The sequence below is a fragment of the Nestor notabilis genome, unplaced genomic scaffold (genome assembly GCF_000696875.1).
Source record: "Nestor notabilis isolate BGI_N333 unplaced genomic scaffold, ASM69687v1 scaffold9486, whole genome shotgun sequence".
Taxonomy (NCBI): Eukaryota; Metazoa; Chordata; class Aves; order Psittaciformes; family Psittacidae; genus Nestor; species Nestor notabilis.
This window is the reverse complement of record NW_009933285.1, coordinates 22,251-47,687: the sequence shown is the minus strand read 5'-3', so window position 1 is coordinate 47,687 and position 25,437 is coordinate 22,251. Positions and strand designations below refer to the sequence as shown.

Sequence of the window (25,437 nt, the reverse complement as noted above, 5' to 3'; positions counted from 1 at the left end):
TTTCCAACCCAAATCATTCTCTGATTCTGTGATGCACACCCAATGCACCTCTGCATCTCCAAGAGCCCCAAACCCAGCTTTCGCTGGGCTGGTTTTGATCGCTGTTTGCACTATATCCCACCCACAGCATTGAGGGAATTCCCTGTTAAAACACACTCAGGCTGTTACTCATCACTTGTAATATCTCAATTAGCTGATTTTCCCAAAGCCAAAACCTCAGTCATATCACCTCCCCAAGTCCATGACCATCGGACCCTCCTAACAATGTTAATTCTTCATACTCCATGCAATGTCACATTCACTGATTGCACCTCATGAGAAAAACACTGGGGACTTTCCCTAAAGCACTAAAATATCCTTTAATTTGGGTCATAGATGAGGCAGAGAGGAGTAAAAGATGCTTCTAGTTGGGTATTTAAAGCTTCCCTACAGTTAGACATATGAAGCTTTACCTCAACTTGACTCTCAACCTTACGTATTGTTTATCTTCTAAGTAAAATTCCCCTTGATTTTTTAGAGCTAATTGGAAATTAAACTATTGATTTACTAAATTAACTGACTGGTGTCTCTGCAGTGCTGCCCAGTTGCACCCAACTGCATCCCTCATTAGCTATGTGTCCACCTCCAGCACAGGATTTAACAAGAGAATCCCCCTCTTAATGTGTTAGGAAAAAATGCACCCCAGGAGCTAAGAAACTATGTTTTCCTTTGGTGAAATAAATGAAAGTATAAGACACCCCATTGTGGTCTTTGTTCACAAGACAAAACCACTTCAAAAGTGCTACTGATGGTTATTAAAAAAAAAAAAAGTTAATTTAGCCAAGATTTTTATTTTTTTAAATGCTCGTTTTGCTTTTTCATGGAGTATGAACACAACACAACACGTGCAGTCTGAAGCAGCTACAGATACATATGCTGTGATGAGAGCCTGTAAACATGCCCTTTTTAAATTGTTACTTATTTATTTACGTTTGCTATGGATCAAAAGACCCCAAATCTAGTGTGTTTTTAACTAAATGCAAAGAAAGAAGGCAGCAGCTCACTGTTTGGAGTAGGGAGGGATGCACAAAGACCCGGTTGGGATAATAAAGTCAATATAACGCTATTTACTTGCTGTCTGTAGCAGGGACAGTTTTGCCTCTTACTGCCCTGTGTGGGAAGGAGCGGACCATGAGGGCAGCTTCTGCAGACCCAAAAGCACCCGCAAACAACAGGTTTTGTGTATTTATTTCTGTCTTTCTCATCGCCTCCAAAAAGCTCATTCTCGGACACACCATGGAGCAGCATGCTCAAAAAGCCACTCCACACATGGCCCGAGGGCTGGTCCCATCAGCAGGGAAGATGGTGTGATGAGAAGCCACCATACCACAACATGGACAGTGGGATCAAGTGCACGCTTAGAAAGTTTGCAGATGACACCAAGCTGTGTGGTGCAGTCGACAGGCTGGAAGGAAGGGATGTCATCCAGAGGAACCTGGACAGGCTGGAGAAGTGGGACAGAGCGAAGTGGAAGGTGTCCCTGCCCTTGGCAGGGGGTTGGACCTGGACGAGCTTTTAAGGTCTTTTCCAACCAAAACCATTCTATGATTCTAAGATTCTATGATGGACAAGGCAGCAGGCAAGTGGAAGGAAAAGCTAACCTGGAATAGCTTTCTCAGCTCCTAAGAGGTTTGTCCCTTTAAATAGGATATGCAATGGGAAACTAGTGGAAAAAAGGGTCAGTGGGCATAGAATGAGGAGAGGGGCCACTTTAAGTAAGTGGATTTGGTAAACACAGCACTGTCAACTCCAGCCATGTGTTGCTTTGAAGATTCAAAACACAGCTGCTGAAGCTAAGAAATACAGTGATTTCAACAGAGATACTTAAGTCTAACCTTTGAGGTTGATGATGGATGAACATGCAAGGGGCAAGAAAGCATGTGCCCTCCCTAGGTAGTAGAAAGTATCTTCCTCTGAAAGACACAGCTGTGACAATGGCGACAGGAGGCACTGAGGGAGAAAATGGGTAAACCCATGGCAGGATCCATCCCATCAAACTGTACTGCCCTAACAAGGGTCCAGCAGGCTCAAAATATAAGACAATTATGAAGCAGGGAGCAAGCAACGTCTTGCTGGAGAGCAGCTACAGATCTACTCAAGGGGCTGCAGAGCCTCCAGCATCAGTATGGTGAAGATGGGAGGCAGCAGACTCTTTGAAGCAGGAACAAACGGAGGAATATGTCAAAATTGCTCCATGAAAACCAGATGGTGGTCAAACCAGATGCAAGCCAGGGGGAACTCCGAAGAAAAGCCTATTTTATTTTTGGAAACGGAAGCTGCTGGCTTTGAGCGTGCATAACTGCTAAATCAATGCAACCACCGCTAACAGAGTCCAAATGGCTCTCTACCTTCCAGAACAGTTTTTAATGAGTTGCACAGAAAATTAAATACAGAAAGAAAAGCAGTGTAAGTCTGTTACAAACAAAAAGAAAAGAACTGAAAACTAAAAAAACCCACAGGATTTAGGCTGTCCAGCTGCAGACACAAAACCATCCGTGGCTTGGAAGAAGCAAAAGAGCTGCAGAACAGTCTCAAGACTCAAAGTGGTAGGAAAGGAAGACTGTGCCTAACAAAATGTTCTCCAGATGTCTTCCCCTTAGCTCCTTATTATTTCAGATTTAGCGGGACTAAACTGGAAAAGACCAATGGACACCAATGATGGGCATAGGGAAACAACGACACAACTGGATGGAGGCTGTGTTTGCGCCAACAGATGCACATCTGGCAAAGGGATGACCATTCTTCTACACCAACCCAGCTGCACGCCCGTACTTCAAAACCTCTGCCACCCAACCAGGGAGCAGGTATGCTTCTCCTGAGGCCAAGGGGATTATTCTGGAAAGCCACCTGCAGCCCAGCAAAGCTCGCCACATTTGCCAGGGCTTACACACTCAAAGCCAAGATGACCTGCAGACTATGTTGTCTCACTTAACTCTGCTCTGTAGTTTTCTGAACTTAAGTCATTGATTTGTTGAAGAAACGCCACACAACTGAATCTGTCTTATACCAGGCTGGATATCCAATGCTCCACCAGCCAGAGCTGGATCTCCTCCTCCTTCTTTCCCTCTCTCCTTCCCTCTGCAGCTCCTCATACCTTCTGCATGAGCATGAAGCTCCAGTATGATGCCAAGAGATGGAGGAGAGCAAGAGAAAGGACTAATGCCACAATCCCTGCTTGAAGGCCACAAAAACCCACCACAAACAACAGCCTGCCTGCTCACCAGTGCCTATTGTTTTCACAAACCACTTCTTGCGGTAAGTTATAACAAATGATAAGCCTCCTAATTAAAGCATATGATGTGCATGCTAGAGAAGGAGCCAGTCACTCCAGGATGGCTTGTCTAGGAAAAGAGACAGGAAAGAGCAGCTTCACAGGGCTGTCCTATCAAGATGTATCAGACGTGATATGGAAAGGCTATCTCAGAGGAAGACAAAGGTTCAGTTTGCCTGCGTCACCTAAGCTCTGCTATCCCTGTTCAAGCTGATAATCAAGCTCACAGATTGGGTGTTTTCATTGCAAAAGAGAAAGTCCGCCTTGGCCAAAGTTGGGATAACACCTCAGCCTTGAACTCCCAAGTCACTGCTAAATACTTGTAAGGCTACAAGTGTCCAACCAAAACCTTTTAACCCCAAAACACTTGGCTCTTCCTAAAGGCTTTTCTTAAAAAAAAAAATAAAAATAAAAAATCTTCTCCAAATCACAAGGGCAAGGTCTGGGGATCCTCACATCTACAGCTCCTACCTGCTCCCTCCCCAGAAGATGAGGGCATCCTCCACCCACCTTCTGCCCTCCAGGGCTGGAAGAAGATGCCAAAAGCTCAGTCCCACCCGCAGCAGAGCAGCGCGCAAACCACGCTAGCACTGTGGGACACTCTGCAGCAGCCAGCGCTGCCCTGCCAGTTGTGTTCACATCAAAAGGATGTTGAGAAAAGCTTGCTATGCTTGGCAGTGCTGACCCTAACACTTGTTCCTGTGATGCCAAGAGGGTAGAGCACCAGGTCTGTTGCCTCCTGTGTTGTACCATGTGTTGCCTTCATCACGGTTTTGGCTGTACACATCAGTCCACGGAGCCTTACCTGAGTGCAATCCTCTGGCTGGAGTGAGCTAAGGCGCCTGGAAGAACCACAGTGAACCACCACCTGTGCACACCAACCAGCCCTTGCCACTCAGAGTGAGTTTTCAGCATGGGAGAAGATATGCACTGCTTCCTCGGAGGGCAGGAACAGCGTGCACAAGCCCAGGCTGAAAACTTACCCCACTGGGAATATGAGTGTGTGTTGTGATGAATATGTAGCAGTGGCCAACACTCCTTATGAGTAAGGAGTCAGAGTGTATGAGCCCTGTAAGCTGAGGACTTACAAGTCCTGTGTATAGAGGTATAGAAAAAGATAGCTCACTTAATCCTTTCATGCCAGGAGTTGGGATTTTCCCGGAGCGACGTCCATTGCCGGCAATGGACGCACCAAAATAACGTCGGCATCAATGAGTTAACCACCTCTGTCCTCTTTTCACCTATTATATTGCTCATGCATCATCCAGCTTCCCAACCATCTTCCCGTTTCTTCACCGTATGCACGCTATGTCCTCTCCCTTCTTCAGCACGGAGTTGAAAATGGAGTTGAGAAAAGGAGACACATGGTCAGCTCCTTGCTGCCCTGAGAAGCTAGATGGAAATGGTTGAAATTACAAGGGGGTCATCAGCAGGACTGGAGAGGACATAGCTTAAGTTACCAGGTTTCAGACCCTCCCACCCCCCCATACAATGCCAGTAACTGTAGATGTTGCACTACTCAAAACAAAATCAGCTTTTAAAAAGCTTGGACGTGCTGGAAAAGGCCCCTGGCTTTTGTGCTGCTGGGGTGACTGGGTTTTCCAAGGTGACTATCCATTCCCCTTCCATCTAAAGCAATGCCCTGCCACCTTAGTCTTTTCTTTAGACATCAGCCACCTCCTGGCTGGGCTATGGTGGCAGCTAGCATCTTAACAGGTGAGAATCGGACAGAAGCAGTTAACTCTTAGTGCCATGATAACGTCCAGGACAGAATGAATCCCCAAGTCACAGTTTCCCCAAAAATGCTTTACGTGAGAGAAATGAGCTTTCACAGACCCATGGCATGATTCTGCTTTTGGGGTTGGATTTGCCGGGATTACTACAAAGCTAAAGCTTGTGAGATACAACCCCACCCTTACGACCAGACACACATGCTGCATCAGGCTATTAGCATCCTTTATAAAGACCTGAAGTTAATTAGTAAGTACACAGAGGTGTGAATCCACACCTTAAATAGCAACACTGACAAGTTGTGACTCCACAGCCTGACCAAACTCTAGATAGCCAAGGCTGAGCTCCTCCAAGCTCAAAAGAAAACACAAACCTTGGTGATAAAACGACACCATCAGATCAAATTTGGTCTCAGACCATCATTTTGGAGGAGTCACTCATTTGGTGAAACTTTACACTTTTCATTACTGCTTTTTAAAATTTTATGTGCTGTTTCAAGGCTAACCACCACAGCACATCATCCTGGAAGTGAACCAAAATAAAACTGAGGCTGGGTAGTCCAAAGCAAGCCTATCTGCAAAGCAGCGTAGGACTAAGACTTGACTTAGCTTTTAGTTTCAACAATCCCAGGTACTAACAACGGATGAGGACGACTCTGTTTCAATTTAACCATAAATTCAACCTGACAGTGTCACTTCAGTAAAGAAAATTGTGAGGCCCACACAAATAAGAGTCTGCAAACGAAAATCTGGTCAACAATCAGCAAATGTCTAATTCTTCTGAAAAATTCAGAGATGATACTAAGATTTCTCTTAAGCTTTATGTAACTCTCTAGCTACATTTTATAAATGCTAATGTTTGTAGCTACGGCTGCTGAACAGTACAAAGCTTGCTGTGGTCTCCCCCATCTGCGCCTGACATCGCAGTATGCGTAACACCCATCATTTTTATCAGCCTCTTCTAAATCATTACTCATTATCAAATTCAATGGGTAAATCAACTCTTTAGCGACATGCTGCATCATAAAATGTAAATTTGCTTAAAGACCACTTCCAGTAATTAAAATTGGGCAGACGCTTGATTAAAAAAAAGGGCAGAAGATCCTCCACAACCTTTTCCATGAAGCCCACACCATGCCAGAAACACAGCAGTGCCTTTTATTCTTTTGCTGGCTCCTCAGCAAATGAGGATTACAAGTAAGTGTGAGTTTTTACACTTATTAAAGTGTTGCTCTCGAATATAAGGAATATAATATTACAAAAGCAGTAGATGGGCAAGGGGCTTCCGAAGACATAAAGACACCCCAGGAAATGCCTGAATCATTGAGTGCTGAGTCACTGGAACGTCATCCTATGGCCAATCAAAAAAGCTGAAGACTAACCAGTCAAGTTGGCCACGCATGCTGCCTGGGGCCAGGGGCCTGATTCTGGAGGAGACAGCAGCTTGCAGCCACCAAGCCCTTCTCTTAAAAAGGTTGTTTGCTTGAGGAAGACCTTGATGGGATTGAAACCATAAGCATCTGCATACTCTAGCTGTCTTTAAAGGCTCAAATAACACCCACAAATCTGAGTATTTACCTGGTCTAAAGACCAACTGCAAACAACATGAGGTTAACCCACACGACTACAACTGAGAGAATGCGATATGGCCAACAGATCAGGATCTGGAGGCTCTATACATTGCAGATGAACAGCAGATGTTAAAAGGACAGGAAATGCTGATGACGTTGTGATAACTGAAGTAAGGAGTAGATAGTCCATCAATTTTTTTCAACATTGACAGATACTGGGCCACTTCAACCAAAAATGCTTGTGGCACTGTTGCTAGCCTATTTCTCTGACCAGTTAAGAAGGGAATCTCAACCCCTTAGAGCTGCCCACCCCCTGAACAGCCTATAAAATAACTGGATGACTAAGACGTCTTTGTGGTGTGCCCAAACTGAATTATCTGCTGTTTTCAGCTTGCAAAGCACCAATGCCTGGAAATCTACTCAAAGTCACGTACAGGGCAGTCTGCAACAAAAGGAGATATATAGAAAGCACCTAGAGAAGCCCTTTTGTGTAGAAAAGGCAACCTGAGTTATCAAACATTCACCAACACGACAACAACTCAACCCCATTTATACTGAACCACAAACAACTCTGCATTTTCCTTAGCAAGAGAGGAGGTGGTGTAGCTGCAGGTAGGTGCCTCTTACCTTGAGCTCCTTCCAGCTGTCAAGCAGCCTGGTAGCCAAATCGCTCACATCCACAATTTTGTCTGTCTGTTCTTGGCTCCTCTCACTCTCAACATCAGATACACCTTCCTCTTCGTCTTGAGATGGTGTTTCCATTGTGATGGGCTCTTCCAGCTTTGCACCATTGCTCTCTTTGATCTCTGCTTCAGGCTCAGCCTCCAGCTCTGCAGCTTGGGGTTTGCTGCTCTCCACCGGCACATCAATGACAGCTTTGATGTCCTGCTGCTGTTGCTCCTCTGACACCTCCATCGGGGCACTCTCCAGCTGGTCCAGGTCTTCTTTTCCCTCCTTCCCTTCCAGCTCACTGGTTGTATCTGAAATGGCACTGTCCATGCTGTTCTCACTTATAATTTTCAGCCTCCGAAACACCAGCTTCTTGGGGGTGTCCGTGTCACCTTCCCCACTCTGCTTGGTGGAAATATCTGGCGTGTTGAGCGGTGTGTGAGCCCGCGAGGTGTTCTCACTCGAGTACCCATCCCCTTCGCTGAGCTGTGGGACAGCCGTCTTGGTCTGAGCCCAACGCTGAATAATGGGAAGCACTTTGCTCTCCTCCAGCATGTTCTTGGTAGGTATAGGCAGGAGCTCTAGTGTCTTCATAATCTAATTGCAAAGAAAAAAATCACATGGTTAGAGTCATCAGAATTTAAAGCCATCTCCAACCTGGAACAATTTCTTTTTCTCAACAAAAAGGTAACTGAAATATCAAAAAAATGGTGAGAGGTCATGGGTCAGGAATAATGATGTCCCTTCCCAAGGCCTAACTGCAGCGGTTAACTGCTGCTGAGAGCAAATAAACTGTAAGCGTGTGGAAAAGAGCGAGCACAAGCATTTAGCAATTAAACTAATTCAGCAATTAGTTGCAATTAAACCAATTTCAAAAAGCTCAAGCACTTACCAGTAACCATACACATTCCCAGGACAATCAATACAACAACACAGATGTTCTACATGAAAAAAAAACCTGATCAGAAACGTCAAGATTCATCAGCACTCAAAACAGAAGAGTCTGTCCAAAAAAAGTCTGCAAACTAATACCAGGAAAGTTTTTTCCTCACTTGACAGAGGTGTCATGTGCCGCAGCAGAAGCTGGAGTTCTACTGATGTCAGTGGAAAGAAGACAGTCTGCTGCTCATGGAGCTAGACCTCAAGCACAAAGAGATACAGGCAACTGGGGAGCTCCAAATCACAAGACAAGGTGAGCATCTCTGATATTGATGGCACTTCTGGATGATTTCATTTCACCAAAAAAAAAAAAAAAGGGCTGCCGCTAGCATCTGCACTCCCAGAACCACAATATGCATCCAGCACCCAACAAGGCAATCCCAGGAATGGGTATCCTCCTTCAGACACTGGGAAACACCCAGAGATAGCAGGTGACGAAGCCAACGCAACATCAGAGACCCCAGCACAGATGGTACAGTGCTGTCCCTTGGAGAACAGCCATAAAGCTTGGTTTCAACTGGGTGGTGTCCAAAACCAGTGATGAGAATCAAGTTATCAAGAAGATCATAGAATCACAGAATGGTTTGGATTGGAAGGGACCTTAAAGATCATCCAGTTCAAACCCCTGCCATGGGCAGGGACATCTTCCACTAGACCAGGTTGCTCCAAGCCCCGTCCAACCTGGCCTTCAACACTGCCAGGGATGGGGCAGCCACAGCTTCTCTGGGCAACCTGTGCCAGGGCCTCACCACCCTCACAGGGAAGAACTTCCTAATATCTAACCTAAATATCCCATCTTTTGGTTTATAAAGCCATTCCCCCTTGTCCTGTCCCTACCTGCCCTTGTCAAAAGCCCCTCTCCAGCTTTCTTGCCAGCCTCTTTAGGCACTGAAAGCTGCTCTAAGGTGTCTCTGGAGCCTTCTGTTCTCCAGGCTGAACAAGCCCAGCTCCCTCAGCCTGTCTTCACAGCAGAGGTGCTCCAGTCCTCACAGCCTCATCTGTATTTTTGCAAAATCGCTTTACAAATCCTGTCAGTGGGAATGGGAATCACAGGCACAGAAAGAAGCACCAGATGTTAAACAAGCACAGGCCTTCAAGGATCCAGCAAGTGACTTCAGCAACTTCTCTCCCAAGACCATACCGCAAAACCCTGTTTCTGAAGCAGGAGATAGCCTGTCTTTCTACAGGACTTTTCAACTTGTTCGCTTTCAAAACCAGCCCTCCAGGAGCGAAGGACAGAAGATGGCCAAAAGAGAGTTTCTTTTAAAACAATGACAGTTTTTTTCAAAAAGGGGCTTAGAAGCGAAGTGGCTCTGGTCCCTGTTACAAGCCTCACTTGCAACTCAGTAAAGCATTACCTGCATTTTAAAAGACTGCATCCAAGCCACAAAACCCCAAAGCCAACTGTGTATTGTGATCTGACACATTAAGAGCAGAAATGAAGCCACCAGTACCACAGTGATTCAGTTCCCCTCCTGAAGCTTGGAGGGAGCACTCTCGGTTTGAGAACAATGAAGTTTAAGTGCTTGAATCTATACCTAGGGGAAAAAACAGTATAACCTTAACCTGACCATGAATTTCTCCAAAGCTAGAGGTCGAAACGAGCTGGAGGTGAGCTACCTTTCAGCTCTGCAATGCTGTGGCACCTGTATGTCAGGGAGCAAGGAGGATAGGCACCGTATGTACAATCCAGACTTGAGACTCCCTCAGAGTACCAGTTCCAACATGTATGAAGTGGGATGGATCCTATCTACCCCAAAGAAGAAAATACTGCAGTCCCAAAGGGGAATAGCTCAGCTCCCTCCTAAAAGCAGTTACTGCAACAAGCAGTTACTGCAACAGATTAAGTCAGTCCCTGTAGATTTGGTCTCAAAATATCTTCCTGCAGACTCAGGAGCAGTGCCTCCCCATACAGCAAGACGGGGGTGATGCACTGCAGCAAGAGGAACATTCACTCAGTGGCTGTCAAGAACTTCTGCTTTGGCTAGAAGTATTGAAAAGCCACACTGCATCAGCAGGAGAGAAAATTGAAAGTACCTGCCAAATCCACACCTTGCACACAACATGCTCTTCACAGCACAATGGAGATGAAGTACAGGTAGGTCTACTCAAACCCTGTAAGTCAACAAGCTCTAACTTATCATCAGAGATCCCAAACCCCACAGCACTGAAGTTTTCCATGTATTACAGCCAAAACTTTGACTAAATAAGGACAGATAAAGACCAGGCAGTGGAACTGGTGGCCTTCCCACACGACATTGCAGAGCGAACAGATCTGCTATCCCTCTAACCATCAGCAGCGCAGAGAGAAGCGCAAAAGCCATGTTGCTAGGCCTGATAGTGAGCTGGGCTCCAAAACCTTCAGGTATCCTCATCCCACTCCAAGAGATGAAGGCTCAGAAAAGTACACATAGGCAGCTCTTCATCTTGTGATATCAACAGTGCCTGTTTTGCAGAGGGATCACCTAAACCAAAGATGCTCCGAGGGCTGGAGTACCTCTGCTATGAAGACAAGCTGAGAGAGCTGCCACAGTGTTAGAGAGGAGAAAGACATGAGTAAGACCTGACTTATTCAGAAATGCAAAGTACCACCATGGCAAAAAAAACCATGCTGACCTAAGGAAGCAGGGTTGGGAAGGTTTGTCACTGCTTCTGATAACCAAAGGAGAAGTCAGCAGGAGAAGAACCCTGAGCTCTACAGCTCACGTGGCTTCTGCTGTCTTGCTCGGGATGTGGGCCTATGTGCACCTCTCCAAACTGCATAGCAACCTTCTTGCAGAAGTGTCTTTATTAAAGGAACTTCCAGATGTGTTTTTGCATGCAACGGCGAAGTGCGTATAGAAAACAGAAATATACAAGCTCCACTTCAGACTGGCAATACCTCAAATTCCTTGTGTGGTTCAGTACAGAATTAAACAGTAATGGCAATGATCTTTATTTAAGTTTGTCTCATGTTGCTGACTCAGAAATCTAAGAAAAACCACAAGAGCAAATTATTTCCATATATATAAAGGATCTCCCTTAAAGCACAAATTTTAAGGCTGTAGCTCTGAGGATACCAAAGTTTGTTTTCATGAACACTTGGCATATAATACATATATTTAAAAAAAAAATAAGATCATCATGCTTCTGAGTAATTAGTAAAGCTGCTAGAGAAAGCTTCAAACCCAAGGGAATTACTGACCTCCAGCTGCAACTTCAAGTTATTAGCACTGCTTCCTCTTCCATCGCCCAGCTCTGTCATCCAAATCCAGAGGAGAGATAAGCCGTGACACTCCAGGAAGGACTTCAGGCAGGACTGCGAGTGGGTGTTCTGGATGAACCACAGTTAAGAGAGAGCCCGTGGGAATGACCACAGACTTACAGGCAAAACCTACTTTGATTTCCCCAGGCTAACATGGCTAATTGCTCAACTGGGCTTATGTGACCTGTCAAACTCATTGCAGAAGCCAGAACTAGGCACCAGCCAAGACCAGCGCACATCTAATGTAATTTAAGTGGCCACAACCACTGGATTTGGAGCAGTAACACAAGCAGCATAACTGTTACAACCATTAGCTGGTTGACAGCTCGGACTGGGGAGTAAAACTTAATGTTAAGAGAGGGCATAGAAACCTGGCTGCAGCTCATCTGCACTCAGAGGTTAATGTGGGTTGATCTTGGAGTGAAGACAGCTATGATTTTAAGCTGACAAACTACTCATTCACTCTCTAAATCCTTACATATAAAGAATTTGTTCTCTTCTAGAAATAGGCATTTTGCATCACCACCCAGGCCAAGTGCCACCATACATAAAATGAACAAAAGGTGGAGATCACATGTGATCTATCAAGCAGAACCACTTGGCTCATGCATGGTCTGCTGGCACCTTTCTCCCACTTCCCCCCTCTTCCTCTACCAAGAGCTCGAAGCGCATTGCTTAAAGAGAACATGGATCCCCCTGCTTCAGCTGGGTCCTCCTCACCTGGATGAGTTTGAGGCAGGTGAGCTTCTGCTCCAGTGTTTCGATACGAACCATCAGCCGGGATAAGCTGAGAACTTGGTTCTTGTCGGAGAGACCCTCTCCGTTCTCCATCAGCGCTTCCAGCTCCCCATCCACCTGCCATGGCCAAAGAGAAACAACTCTCAGGTCATGCCAGGCTTGTGCCACCCTATGTGATGGCAGAGACAATCTTTGAGAGCCAGGAGAAGCCTCTCCCAAGCAATTTGCCTATATGGAAAAGAAGCCTGGCTTTAATTTGACTCACTAGGTCTGGGTTTTTTCTTTTTATCTGGCCTGTTATGGGAGGGTTTTTTAGATCTCAAATCCCATACAAGAGCACACTGTTGTCCTGGCTGGTACATATGCCACAGGCAGGAATCCCTGAACTCCAACATCCATTTTCCCAAAGGAATGGAATGACTTAGAATTTCCTCTGCACAGAGGAAATTCTGTGGGTGCACACCAAAATACTCCCAGTGGCATTTTTATCTTTCCACGTAGGAAAACAGATGTGCACTACAAGGTTATCCTTAATTGCCAATAGATTTACTTCTTTAAATACCTAATGGGTATTTATGATCTTTACAACCAGAGACACATTCCTCTCCACGAGGATACTGAAATATCATCATTCATCATTTACCCTTCTGCTAAATGCCACTAATTAGCATTTTAAGACACCTTATAAAGGACTTATAAATAACTTTTTGGCTTCCTGATGCTCCAATACAGTAAATAAAACTGAAGCTAGCATTTTTAAAGACAGCTTCTCCCAAAAGAGCAGGTAACAAATCTTATCTGTAAGAACAGCATTTTATATATTCAAGGACAGAACTACTACATATTGTAGGAAGCAAAAAGAGCCTGTGCAGGAAAAGCTCCATTGCTCAGACTTCTCTGCACAGTTTTCTACATCTACCATGTGAATTCATCCCTGAAATTCAATGAGGGGAGTTGGTTCATAGAACCACTTGAGAAGGATTACATGCATGAAAAGCTATAAGAATTCTACAAAACCAGTCTGAATTTAAGTTACATATTTCATTCACATCCATCTACAAACACAACTATAACTGAAGTCAGCACAAATATGACACATGTTCATACAAGTTCCTCCTGGAAGCTGACTTGCCTCCAGGCCAGAGCAATTAAGAGATTCAAATTTCACATCCCAGCACGGAGATGGCAAACAGCTGCACCCTCTCAGCTGTCAAATTTCAGGTAACATCCTGAAAAGTGAAGTTGGCATTGTCTGTCTTTCACCAACGTGTAAAAATCATGTAATGCAAACCAAATTTTTCAATTTCAAAAGGTAGAATTTGGTATGGTTTTTAGTAGCACATAGTACTGATGACCAGATACTTTACCTGGGAAAGTCCCTCTCTGGTGGGACTTGCTGCTAAGTCACCCAGAGAAAGAAATACAGATTTAACTAAAGCTCCAAGAAAACACAAGTATTGAGGTCACCTGTGAAATAAAATGATACAAATACATCCACAGAAAAGACTGAACCTTGAGGCCATCATGAGTCACCGATCACAGAAGATGACTGCAGAGGTGACCTGAAGACTCACACGGAGAAGACGAAGCACAGAGTCAGCTCTTGGTTGCTGCTGCTCTTAGAAATAAATAAGAACATGCATAGGAGGGAGAGACTCAGACTCACCGAGTCCTTCTTGCGGGAGCGCTCCTTCTTCATCTTCCCTCCAGCAGCTCGGATGCTGACCCTGTTCTCTCCTCCCAGGTAACCCCGGCAGTTGGCTGAGCCGCAGAAACATTTCTGAGCCTCTTTGCTATTGGTGGGCATAAGCAACAGAGCAGTTTAATAACACATCAACCCCATCCACAGCAAGTTATTTTCCCTTACTCTTCAGTGCATCTTCAGAAGAAAGTGACAGGAACTTCTCTGCATGGCAAGGCCTTTCTGGCCACTGAAAACTCAAACTAAGTCTTTATTTCTTACATAGCTATGGTGATCCCATGTTGTCTGAGCTTGAAACCAAAGTCTGTTTCACTTCTAGGCTCTTTATAGGTCAAGAACCACGAATCAGAAACAAAAAATTGGGCTGTTGTGTCTGCCAACTTCTTACCACACACTGAAATCAATATATTAATTTTCCTAAAGAATATCTAATCAGGATTATATATCCATCAGGAAAAAGGCTTGCAATTTAGCTCAAAACAGGATAAAGAATGGGCTGAAGATTTGTGGAAGTAGTAAGATTGAGGTCGTTTTTTTTATGTGCATAATGCACTGGAGGAACATGGCTTTGCAGCAGTGAGAACCAGGGAAGAAAACTGCAGGATCTTCTACAAAGCAGAACCTGAGCTCAGGAAGGACACCCAAAAGATCAGAACTGGAAAATTCCATCGAGACAAGACTAGACTCACTGAACTCAAATACACACAGTATCAGAGTGGGCCAATATAGCAAAATGATTCTCCATCAGAGAGGCCCTAACAGATTTACAATATTAAATCTGGCTTAGAGCAACCTGGTCTAGTGGAAGGTGTCCCTGCCCATGGCAGGGGGTTGGAACTGGAGGAGATTTAAGGTCCCTTCCAACCCAAACCATTCTAGGATTCCATGATTCTACGACATTCCAACATTCCTAGAAATTAAAAGAGGCCTTCCTGCAAGTGCAACCAGAAAGGCTAAGTTTGCCTGCCTTCCTGAAAGTTTGCACTAGGGAAAGTCCATGACAGCACTTGATACTTTAGCACAAGTATTTAAAAGTACAATTAAAAATTAGTTTCTGATTCTCCTCCTTAGAGACAGAGCCACAGTGTTGCAGGAGACAGGATCCAGAAGGAAAAGTAAGAGACACTCCTTAAACAACTGTATTCAGTTAAAAAGCCTAGGGATTATAAAATAGATTTACAATTAATCTCATAGTTACAGGTTGCTTCAAGCCTATCAGATGCTGTTTTGTGCTCATGACAATAAAGAGAGTAAAACACTTCACCATACACCTGGTCAAGTGGTAATACAAAAATACTAGGCTCAGGTTTAGAGAAGGGAGCCAAAGCCCACGCTGGAGCTTGAACACCTGCACTTCTGGAGTCAGCCAGGAAGAGAGGACATGCTATCTATCGGGGTTTTACTGCTCTGCAAGTATTTGCAAAGTCATAAAACAGGGGTGGGTGGAGAAGAAGAGGCATTATTTAAGAGCACTCCAAAGTCTGGAGCTTGGGTAATTAATAATTAGACAGGGGAAAGAAACAGTCAAGATAATTATCTGGGAAATTTCCACTGGGGAGAGATAGTAGAAAGTGAAACAAAAAAGCAATAAAGTGACACTGGAAAAGACAAATCAACAGGAAATTCCTCTCCCAATCTCCTGTGTAAGAAATGGAAGAAAATTATACAGGTAGCTTTTTACACAGTTGAATTCCAGTTCATTTCCAACTGCTCTGTTAGACAAGGCTTTGTAATGATTTGTTTTCGAGCAAGACTGCACCAATGCTCACAAAACCCCACTTCCAGCAGCTTAAGCAGAGAGAGATGAAACGTACCCGTATCTCTGGAACTGGTAATCAAACGTCAGCTCTGAGCCTGACGGGACTAGTTTGGTGGTGAAAAATCCAACTCTGAGCTGCCCATTCACAGTCCACTGAGGCAAGGGAAAAACAAGATGACAGCAGTTATTACAAAAGCCAGGCTCGACTCTGGTTTTGCTTTGAATTAACAAGATTAAACATTCAAACAGCATCACTGATAAATTTAAAGAACAAAAAAGCAACAAAGAGAGATAAAGGAGAAATGCTTTTCCCTCTGAGCTTGCTAAGTCACAATGCAGTGGAAGTGAGAAGCCAGCAGCTTTGATCCCACAGTTTACCTTTTGTGTCTCGCAGTTTGGTTCACAGCTGTGGTTCATAAAACGAGAGCAGTTTCCTTTCTGGGTTGCATCGATTATCTGAAAAGAAAAGCAACAAACACAGTGAAACAGCCTCTCTCCCTCTGCACCAGGCAGAAATATGAAGCAGTATAGCTACAAACACCACCTGATTGAAGACAACGCATGTAGAAGTCATCACCCTCTCCTGCTCCAGCTACTGACTTTATCCAGTTTGGAGAATGAGTTTTATAGTGATATTAAGAGCCCCCCCCAAAAGAAGAGCAGTAAGCAACTGGCACATGGTTCCTAGTTGCAAGTTAATACAGAGGTCTTCAGTTGGGCGGGGATCCTCAATTTTTAATCTGTTTCTAACCCTCTGATATGTGGTACAATGACCATGAGGGCTGGGAAAGCTGAACATCTTTGCCATGCACATTAGACTTGAGTAAGAAGGTTGTCTCCTGCATCGCTGTGTCCTCTTTTTTATAACTGCAAACACTCCTCTGTGCCCCCATGTGATCACGTAACAATCCCATGGCAGCTACAAAAAATGCTTACTTTGGGGGAAAAAAAAGAGTATTTTTAGCTCACTTACTGTAAAGCTACCCAGACCCAGAAAGTCTTGACAGAAGAGACAAGCAGAATATGATATTAAATTTCTATTTATATGCTTTGTTCTCAGCAAGGGAGGGCCCGTTGCCCAAGGTAAGGAAAGCTGTGCTCTCTGCATCGCAGTTCTGCGATCCCATAGAGCTGAAGCAAAGATAAATAATTAAGCACATATGGTATATAAATATTAATGACAGTAATCCTGCACATAGGGACTCCACCACTTAAAAGCGTCCCAGTTTAATGTAGCTCTGTGAGCAAGGGAAGAAATATAACATGGCTTCTTGGTGTGTTTTCTAGGCTTGTTTTGTTGGGCATCCAAGAAGGTTGAGTTTGGCTTAAAGCATCTCCCCAGGGTGGGACACAGACAGTTTCTCTCCCACACAGGTTTGCTCATGGGGAAGTGATGGGACATACCCCATTCCTTCCCTTAGGAGGACAATTTCTCCTCTCCAAGGACTGAGATACAGTTAAACTGCCAGAATTCTGTTAAACTAGGTTGAAACTGAGCAAAGGGTTAAAAAAAATATTAAGAATGTATGGCATGACAACACAAAGCCAGCCAACGTTTTCTTTGGCTCACTACTCACCTCATCATTCTTCAGGGCCATGAAATAATAGTGAATGTTCTTGTTCCGGGCATATTCCTTCACGCGAGCCTTGAACTCTTTGTGATCCAGTACTTCTCCACAGTACTCCAAGACAAAAGTGTTGCTGCAAAGCCCAAGGGGAAAAAAAACAAACATCACTCCACTTTGCCACAAGCAAGAAACACCAAGTAACAGAAAACAGCCACTGTGGAGACAGGCTCTCTGAATACAACTTGCAGCCTGGTCATTCAGTTGGTGAAGCTACGATTGTTATATGCCTTTATCTCAGGCAGTTCTGATTAATTTACTTTTTATGCTATCACAGAGGTAGCTCTATCACAGTGAAAAGCCCAGACACAAGAATAAAGCCGCCCTTCAAGCAGGGTTTATTCAATAAAAGAACAAGACCTTGTGGGCACTGTGAAGAGGATAAAGAGTATTAAGAGAAGGTGCAGGCAGGTAGTTTTCCTCAACTGAAGTGGAAAACCCGTCTGTACCTTGCCGGTCTGGAGGGTGAAATGAGGGATCAATAAAATATCCCTTTTAACTGCAAGAAAAGTGAATTTAAAAGCAGAGATGAAAGAGAACAAGTAGTTACTCCTATGCTCCGGTGCAAACCTCACAGGTTGCGTTCTGCAGCATAGTTGGGCTTTAAACCCTCCAGTCTATGAAGGCGCACTGTGATTCAGCTTCCTTGATATCTGTCCTAAGTCTTCCCTTGCTTAATATCATGCTGAACCCTTCAACTCCTTCCTTGTGCTTGCCCGGGAGAGCACCAGGAAAGAAAAAGCTCCTGCCCAGCTCCACCTGGACCACACCTTCGGTGTTTTGAGCTCACCCCATTTCCTTCCCATCATTAACCTCCCCAGCAGTATTCTGCTGGACTTCCAGCCCACGTGAATAAATGATGACCACTTCCCCCATCTCTGTATCCACCAAATGGTGCTGTGGGACCATATTTTCACAAGGGCATGTAGGGACAGGACAAGGGGGAATGGCTTTAAGCTGAAAGAGGGCAGGTTTAGATGAGATCTGAGGAAGTTCTTCCCTGTGAGGGTGGTGAGGCCCTGGCACAGGTTGCCCAGAGAAGCTGTGGCTGCCCCATCCCTGGCAGTGCTCAAGGCCAGGTTGGACAGGGCTTGGAGCAACCTGGTCTAGTGGAAGGTGTCCCTGCTCATGGCAGAGGGGTTGGAACTGGATGAGCTTTAAGGTCCCTTCCAACCCAAACCATTCTAGGATTCAACGACGTATTTACCCCCTTACCCAAGATGGTCTTCACATAGTTATCTCCTTCCCATCTTTCTCAATGTTCCTGATCCTAGCTCACCTAGCATATACAGTGCTTGCTATGGTAAGTTGTTCACTATCAGCTGCATCTTTACTACAACCTTGTCTTCAAAAGAAATTCCTAAACCTTGAAATAAAACTGGATCTGGTATTTCCACATAGGGCAACAGTCTCCAAGTCTGCGCACTCCTCTGTGCATGTGTTATTCTATAAACAATGGGACCCTACTCTTGCAAATGTTACATCCAGCAGCACCAGGGACTCCCCAGACTATGTGGCAAATCTGAAAAAGGAAGAGCCAGAAAATACCACAAAGCTCACCCTCTTCTTAGACACAGTTGCTGTGCAACGGAACAGTGATGGGGAGCGCTCGCTCATTTTGACAGCCGCTCAACGCTGTCATCTTCTACATAAACATAGTATGAAGGCGCCCTCAGTTAAACATACCGTGTTGAGAATGCAGAATTGTTTTCACTGCACTTTAGAGAAGTTGGCATACGTCTCCAAAGCAATCAAAACTTTTCCACGTATCTTCCTGTGAATTAGTCTCATATATTCGATATAGCAGTAAAAGAACTCTGCTGTAAGACCTAGAGCTTTCTCAGGTGTCAGAAGCAATGCTGGATTCCTCAGAACTCTTTGTCTTCATCAGAAGCCAAGAAAAAATGAATTCAGAGTTTCCACAGAAACTTACTATAATATCCAGGGCTACAGAAAATCTCTGCATGATTAAGTTCTAAGCAGATTGTCTCGAAGCTCAGTCTCTGGTGAGCTTGGGGCTGAACAGACTCACCATGTCCATCCCACAACCTTCTGAGATGGAAATCAGAGCCTGGTGCAACTCCAAGTACACAGCACTGCTTCCCTCACAGCAGGACACTCCAGTGAATTCATCTACAAAGTATGCTGTTCATCTGCAGAAAAGCGCAACCAACTTCTGCTCACCTGGTGTGGATCTGGGAGGACATCCACACCCACATGACCTGCACACACAAGTGGTGAGGTCTGAACCTGGGGGAGAAAAAGCCACCTGCATCTTGCTAGCCGTAGAGGCACAGCAGTTCACCACAGCCGCTCTCACCTGCAGACACCTCCCACCTTGCTTCCTTCTCCCAGCAAACGCCATCTTTGTCGCCTGCTCATACTGCTCCTCCCTCTGAGCCTTGTGCTTCAGGCTCCAACAGCTCTTTGGATGCCTTTGCTCCTCTCACTTCTCTCACAGCCTCAGCTAAAGCTCTTTTTACTACCAGGAGTATAAGAAAACACAAAGTTGGCAACACAGAAGGCAACATCTGAGTTACTCTGCCTAATGAGAAGGCATTCCCATCTCAGACATGCTCCTTGCACGCACATCTGTAGAGTAAAATATACCCAGCACTATTCTTCTTCACAGCCACACTCACTTTTTGAGTGCAAGTTTCCAAACAGGACCATATTTCAAAAAATATCAACGTCCATCCTTCTGCCGACCTAGGAGGGGACCAACAGGGTGAAGCACCATGCAGCCCTTCCATTCAAGTCCCACCAGCTTCCTTGTGCCATACAGTGTCCATAAAAGCACCAATCCTTGCAAATATCGTCTTGCTTGAGTGAAACTGAGATGAGTCAAACACAGACTCGGATCCGTAAGCACGGCTGATGCACTTACAAGTACAGCCATTAACTAACAACAGGCTAATGAGGGAGGAAAGATCCCCACAGGATTTTCATGTAGTCTGAAGGGGAGGAGAAGGAGGACTTGACAAGAGGGTAATTCTTGCAGAGGTGGGAAGAGGAGACACAAACCATTCTATGATTCTATGAAGCCACAGCAAGACTGTCAGAAACCCTAATGATAAGAGCAAAACGAGTGCAGGAGATCTAACACATGATTAGTGGACATGCAGGTGCCAATAACCAAGAGGGACACCTGGCAGAGCACAAAGACAGTATATAAAGCTGGAAGAACCTCAGCAAAGCAACTAATGTCAATGAAACTAAGAAAATGCAAGGAACTTATTTTCCCTTCATGAGGGAGAAAATAGCATGAGGACGTCATTCAAAGGGCAAAAGCTTACGATGGCAGATCTTTGGCGGCTCTCAGCCCCCAGCCTTTCTTCTCAGTAAGGATCACTTCAACATCTGCATGCTGTTTCTTCTGGAAGCGCCTGTTGGAGCAGTAGTCGCCGTTTGGGCACCTGGAAGAACTAAGGGAAAGAAATGGAACAAATCAATTCCTAGCAGCACAATAACGATAACAGAAACGGCTCACATGGGAAATAGATACCAAGTAACCACAATAAATTCAGTGTAAAATCTTCAAATGGGTTTCGCTATAAAAAGCCTAACCATCTGGCTATCAACATGCAAATGCACACTGTTTATTTCTGGAAGGAGGATAAAAACAGTTGGAATGCTAATGTGGCTGTACTTCTATGTCTTATCATCAAAATGGGATGAACTGGCCTCCTCTCTCCATGTTTTATGGGTTCTTTCCCCAAGATATCCCCTTCTCCTATGTCTACTGCCTGGGCAAGGAAATAAAAAACAACTAGATAATAGCAGATAATTCCTCTCCTTCCACCTCAGCTGTGACAATCCTTGTGCCAGGTGGGTGAATGCCATTAAGCACCCTGTCCCCTGCCTCCCTCTCACAAGGAGCAGCAGCTCACTCTTCTCCTAGCCTCTTCCAGGAGAGAAAAGGAGACAACAGCCGCAACCTGGTGAGACTCTGGGGACTGGAGAGAGATGAAAAAGGAGAAATCAGAGGAAATAATGAATCACTGTATCCTGAAATGGCTTTAGTTGGAAAGAACCTTAAAGGTTATCCAGTTCCAACCCCTTGCCATGGGCAGGGACACCTTCCACTAGAGCAGGTTGCTCCAAGCCCCGTCCAACCTGGCCTTCAACACTGCCAGGGATGGGGCAGCCACAGCTTCTCTGGGCAACCTGTGCCAGGGCCTCACCACCCTCACAGGAAGAACTTCTGCCTCAGATATCAGCTAAACCTCCCCTCTGTGAGTTTAAAGCCATTCCCCCTTGCCCTGTCACTACCTGCCCTTGTCAAAAGCCCCTCTCCAGCTTTCCTATAGTCCCTTTTATGCACTGAAAGCTGCTCTAAGGCGTCTCTGGAGCCTTCTCTTCTCCAGGCTGAACAAGCCCAGCTCTCTCAGCTTGTCTCCACAGCAGAAGTGCTCCAGCCCTCGGAACATCTTTGTGGCCTCCTCTGTACTTGCTCCAACAGGTCCACGTCCTTCTTCTGTTGGGAACCTTAGATTTCAAGTAGAGCTACATTTGCATTCCTGACTCCCTCCAACCATGCTTAGAGGACTAGAGCTAAGGCTGAGGAACGGAAGACTCACAGCATTTGTAGCAGTTTTTAACAGGAGGTTGCTAAGGCTTAGCCTCCTGCAGATCATCTGAAATCAGATTTAAATACTGGTGTATAGGCTCTGAAGATCACTCCGCACCAGCCAGTGAAAATGAGAGCACACAGCCAGTTCACTGTCACAGCCCAGGGAATTCTCGATGATTTTAGCGACTCCCGAGTCATCTTATGGACAATACTGCCCAACTCTGGCAACTCCTGGAATGCTGCTTACCACTCTATCATGAGCAGGCGATTGAGACAGTCTTCTCCACAAGCAACCTCCCCCTGAGCTCGCTCTTCTTTGGAGAGAGGAGGGCATTCACACAGCATTCGTTTAATATCCCGGTGAGATTTGTTCTTCTTCCTACAGAAGACAAGTCATTGAAATACAGGTTAGACAGCATGCGGGTAGAGAAACTACCCCTGAATTTTTATCAGTTGCTATAGGAGGAAATCAATTTACTCTCTAGAAACTGGACATATGGACTGATCACCTTTGAATAATGACAGGAAGATACCAAGGACACTTGGTTTGTTTTGAGCAGGAGGTGATGAGGTGATGACTCTCTGATCATAAAAGATTTAACTTTTTTTCCTTCTGCTTAATGTCCACAATTCAATTTATTTTCAGTGTGCATGTGCACATGCACCTACACCCAAAGGAAGAACTAAAACCCCTTCATTTTGTCACACAAGAAGCCAATTTCCAGAAAATTCAGTCCTGATTTTTCTAGACGTTTTTATGTGGTGAGAGGATTTCTCACCACATAACACAAATTCTAAGGTTTAAACTAAAAGGATAAACTTTGATTAGCCTCCCATGAAATGCCATATTCTGTAATCATATATAATACTATGCAGACAACCTCCAGAGATCCCTTCCAATCTCAGTTATTCTGTAATAGTCTACTTGGTTTCACTGATGCAAAGGCCAGGAGAAAAACTATATTCTAAAATATTAACACTTAAACTGAGCACGCATGGCATTTAAAAATAGCATTCTTCTAATAAAGCAAATCGGAGGGGTTAGCTCTGCTTTACTGTCAAATAAGATGATGAAAAATGAAAGAAAACTGTAGTTACAGAAAATGTAAGGCATCGAAGGCATCTACTAATTGGTATTTTAGTTGCCACGGGATGATTAGGGAAATGTTTCAGAGTGTGGATCCCAATAAGACAAAAAAAGCATACAGTAAAAAAAAGTAGACTGAAATAAACAGTAGGTTTTACCAGCATAGAGGCGGTTGATATTCAGATTCTGAATCAAAAAACGTATTTTGAAAAGCATTTATTTTAAAATTTAAAAAAGCATATATTAAAAAAAAAAAACCAAACAACAAACCCAAACATTTTAAGGAACAGAATATGTGGCAAAACCTTGAGTTAAGACAACAACACATGAAGCCCAAGAGGGGTTTAAATTCAAGCGTTGCCTTGTGCTCGTGCTGTGTGAGGGTGCTCTCGCTGCTGGTGAGTGCTTGGTGCCCAATGGTCCAGCAGGAAACACCATTAGTCAACCACCCCTGAGGAATCATGCGATGAAAAAGGACCAAGAGGTTAAATGAAATGGCAAATTAAACAGGCATTAATCATCAGGAGCCTTGTCATGGTCTGTGCCAGGAGTAAGAATTGGTTACACGCTCATAAGGGGCTCTCACCTACACATTAAAGCCAGAGCGAGTATTGTTTTGGCAAGGACAAAGGTAGTTGAGCCCTAAAGCAATACACCTACGAATCATCCCTAAAGCTAGGAAAGAGATGATTTTATTTTCCAGGGATCATATCCCATTCAACATTTCCATGCAGAAAGGAAAAGGATAATCTGCAGCTAACAGCTACCCTCCAATATTTCAAATTACAGTCTCTTAGATCTAAAATCACTCATGTGAGATGACAAATAATTACATGCAAATAACCAAGGCCTTTGGAAACACAGAGTTTGTCCAAAACCTTTCCCACACCCAGATTTCCCTGTGTCTTCAGAGCTGGCATCTGGGGATACTGAACAGACAAGATCTGGCAAGCCCAGACATGATGGTGCTATACACTGCTCTGGGCTCCAACATAGCTGCACCGAGTTGGTGCTGAACAGTGGGCAATAAAGCAAAAAGCTTGGAAAAGAATTTAACTCTTACAAACTACCATGGGTACAAAAATAACATGTTTACTTGTTGCAGATGCCAGTAATCCCACATGTGCAAGTCCTGCCTGCTACTCAAATCAACACTAGAGAAAGGGAATGCTGCAAGACGACTGAGAAGAGGGTATAAATAAATCATCCTTCCCCCACATCCGCCCATCTTTCGCCTCTTTGCATCACCAGGGCCTGTCTGAGCCCAACTGGGGGTTTCTGTTTAGGAGAAGAGATGCAGGGTGGGCTAAACACTTGCCCAGCGTCATCTCCTCTATGAGCAGCTTTGCCTCACACAGGGAACACGACGCGCCTCCCTCTCCCTCCAAATATGGCCCATAAAAAACCACCAAACTAACACAGAACCAAATATAAGTTAAAATCTGAAACTGCTATAGGCAAGAGAGAAAAAAAATGGTAAAAACCCTCAAGTTACCTTTCTGTCAAGTACACGTTCTCCTCAATAAGGTCAAAGTAACAGGGCATCTTTCCTTGCTTGGCAAACTCCTTCCAGCGCTGGGGGTCTCTGAAGTCATCCATGATACACAACCGACCGACCATGGAGGCGTCCTGTGGCACCAACTCCGCTTGCTCCCCCTCCAGTTTCACCTTCTTCTTCTCCCTCGTGTCCACGTCACTCTCGGAGTCGCTGTCCAACTCTGGGCGCCTTTTTTTTGGTGGACCTCGTTCTTTCGCATCATTTTTTTCCAAAACCTTCACCTCCTCCTTCTTCTCCCCACCAGGCACCATCTCCTTGGTCGAATTGCTGCTGATCTCGTGTGCCTGCACTGAGCCTTCTTCTTGCTGTCCAGGCATCTGGCATTTACTCGAGGGGCTGGGAAAACGAGGCTTGCAGTCATCATCCCAACGGTCATCCTCTTCGTACTCCTCGTGATCCTCCGTTAGAGAATCGGGTACTTGCCCTTGAATTCGTTCACAATTAACTGCAGAAGGTCTGCTAGCAGACCTCACATCCCAATAACCGTTGCCTTGCCAGTAACTCTGAGAGCCACCATATGCTCCTGAACCCGGCTGGTACACATAGCCTGAGTAGACCCCAAAGCTGCTATCTGGCTGCTGGTAGGTGCTACTGGGCTTCTCTGGCTGGGAGAAGTCCCAGCCCAAACCACCCAGGTCCTCTGTTGTTTGAAAACCATCCAGCCTGGTGAAGTCTCCAACACCAGACTGGTTAAGCCCCCCCTTCCCCTGCCTACTGTCTGGCTTGGAAGAGCTCGTCTGGTGCTTATCAGTGCTCTCAAAACTTTCCGGTAGACAAAATGGTTGCTCATCCTGTTGGCCAATAGGCCTACCAATGGACATCAGCTCCTTCAACATTATTCTCTCATCTGGGTTGTGTTTGCTGTGGGAGTCTGTCGTAAGGTCTGCCTGACTCGTACTGTCAACGCCATCGCTCTGAGGCTGGCACAGATC

The 25,437-nt window shown here is 45.0% G+C and overlaps 1 protein-coding gene across 1 annotated transcript in view; it reads right to left on the bottom strand.

The window, feature by feature from the left end:
* Positions 1 to 7,238: 7,238 nt before the first annotated feature.
* LOC104407506 (histone-lysine N-methyltransferase SETD2-like) overlaps positions 7,239 to 25,437 on the bottom strand; it is a gene marked incomplete at both ends in the record, with an annotated part of 21,970 nt that continues 3,771 nt past the window's right edge. The window contains 10 exon segments of the mRNA XM_010016808.1: positions 7,239 to 7,877; positions 11,404 to 11,532; positions 12,184 to 12,318; positions 13,868 to 13,994; positions 15,718 to 15,815; positions 16,041 to 16,118; positions 17,240 to 17,363; positions 20,584 to 20,712; positions 22,108 to 22,239; positions 24,443 to 25,437. The exon segment at positions 24,443 to 25,437 is cut by the window's right edge and continues 30 nt beyond it. Of these exon segments, the coding sequence (XP_010015110.1) occupies positions 7,239 to 7,877; positions 11,404 to 11,532; positions 12,184 to 12,318; positions 13,868 to 13,994; positions 15,718 to 15,815; positions 16,041 to 16,118; positions 17,240 to 17,363; positions 20,584 to 20,712; positions 22,108 to 22,239; positions 24,443 to 25,437 (2,586 nt within the window).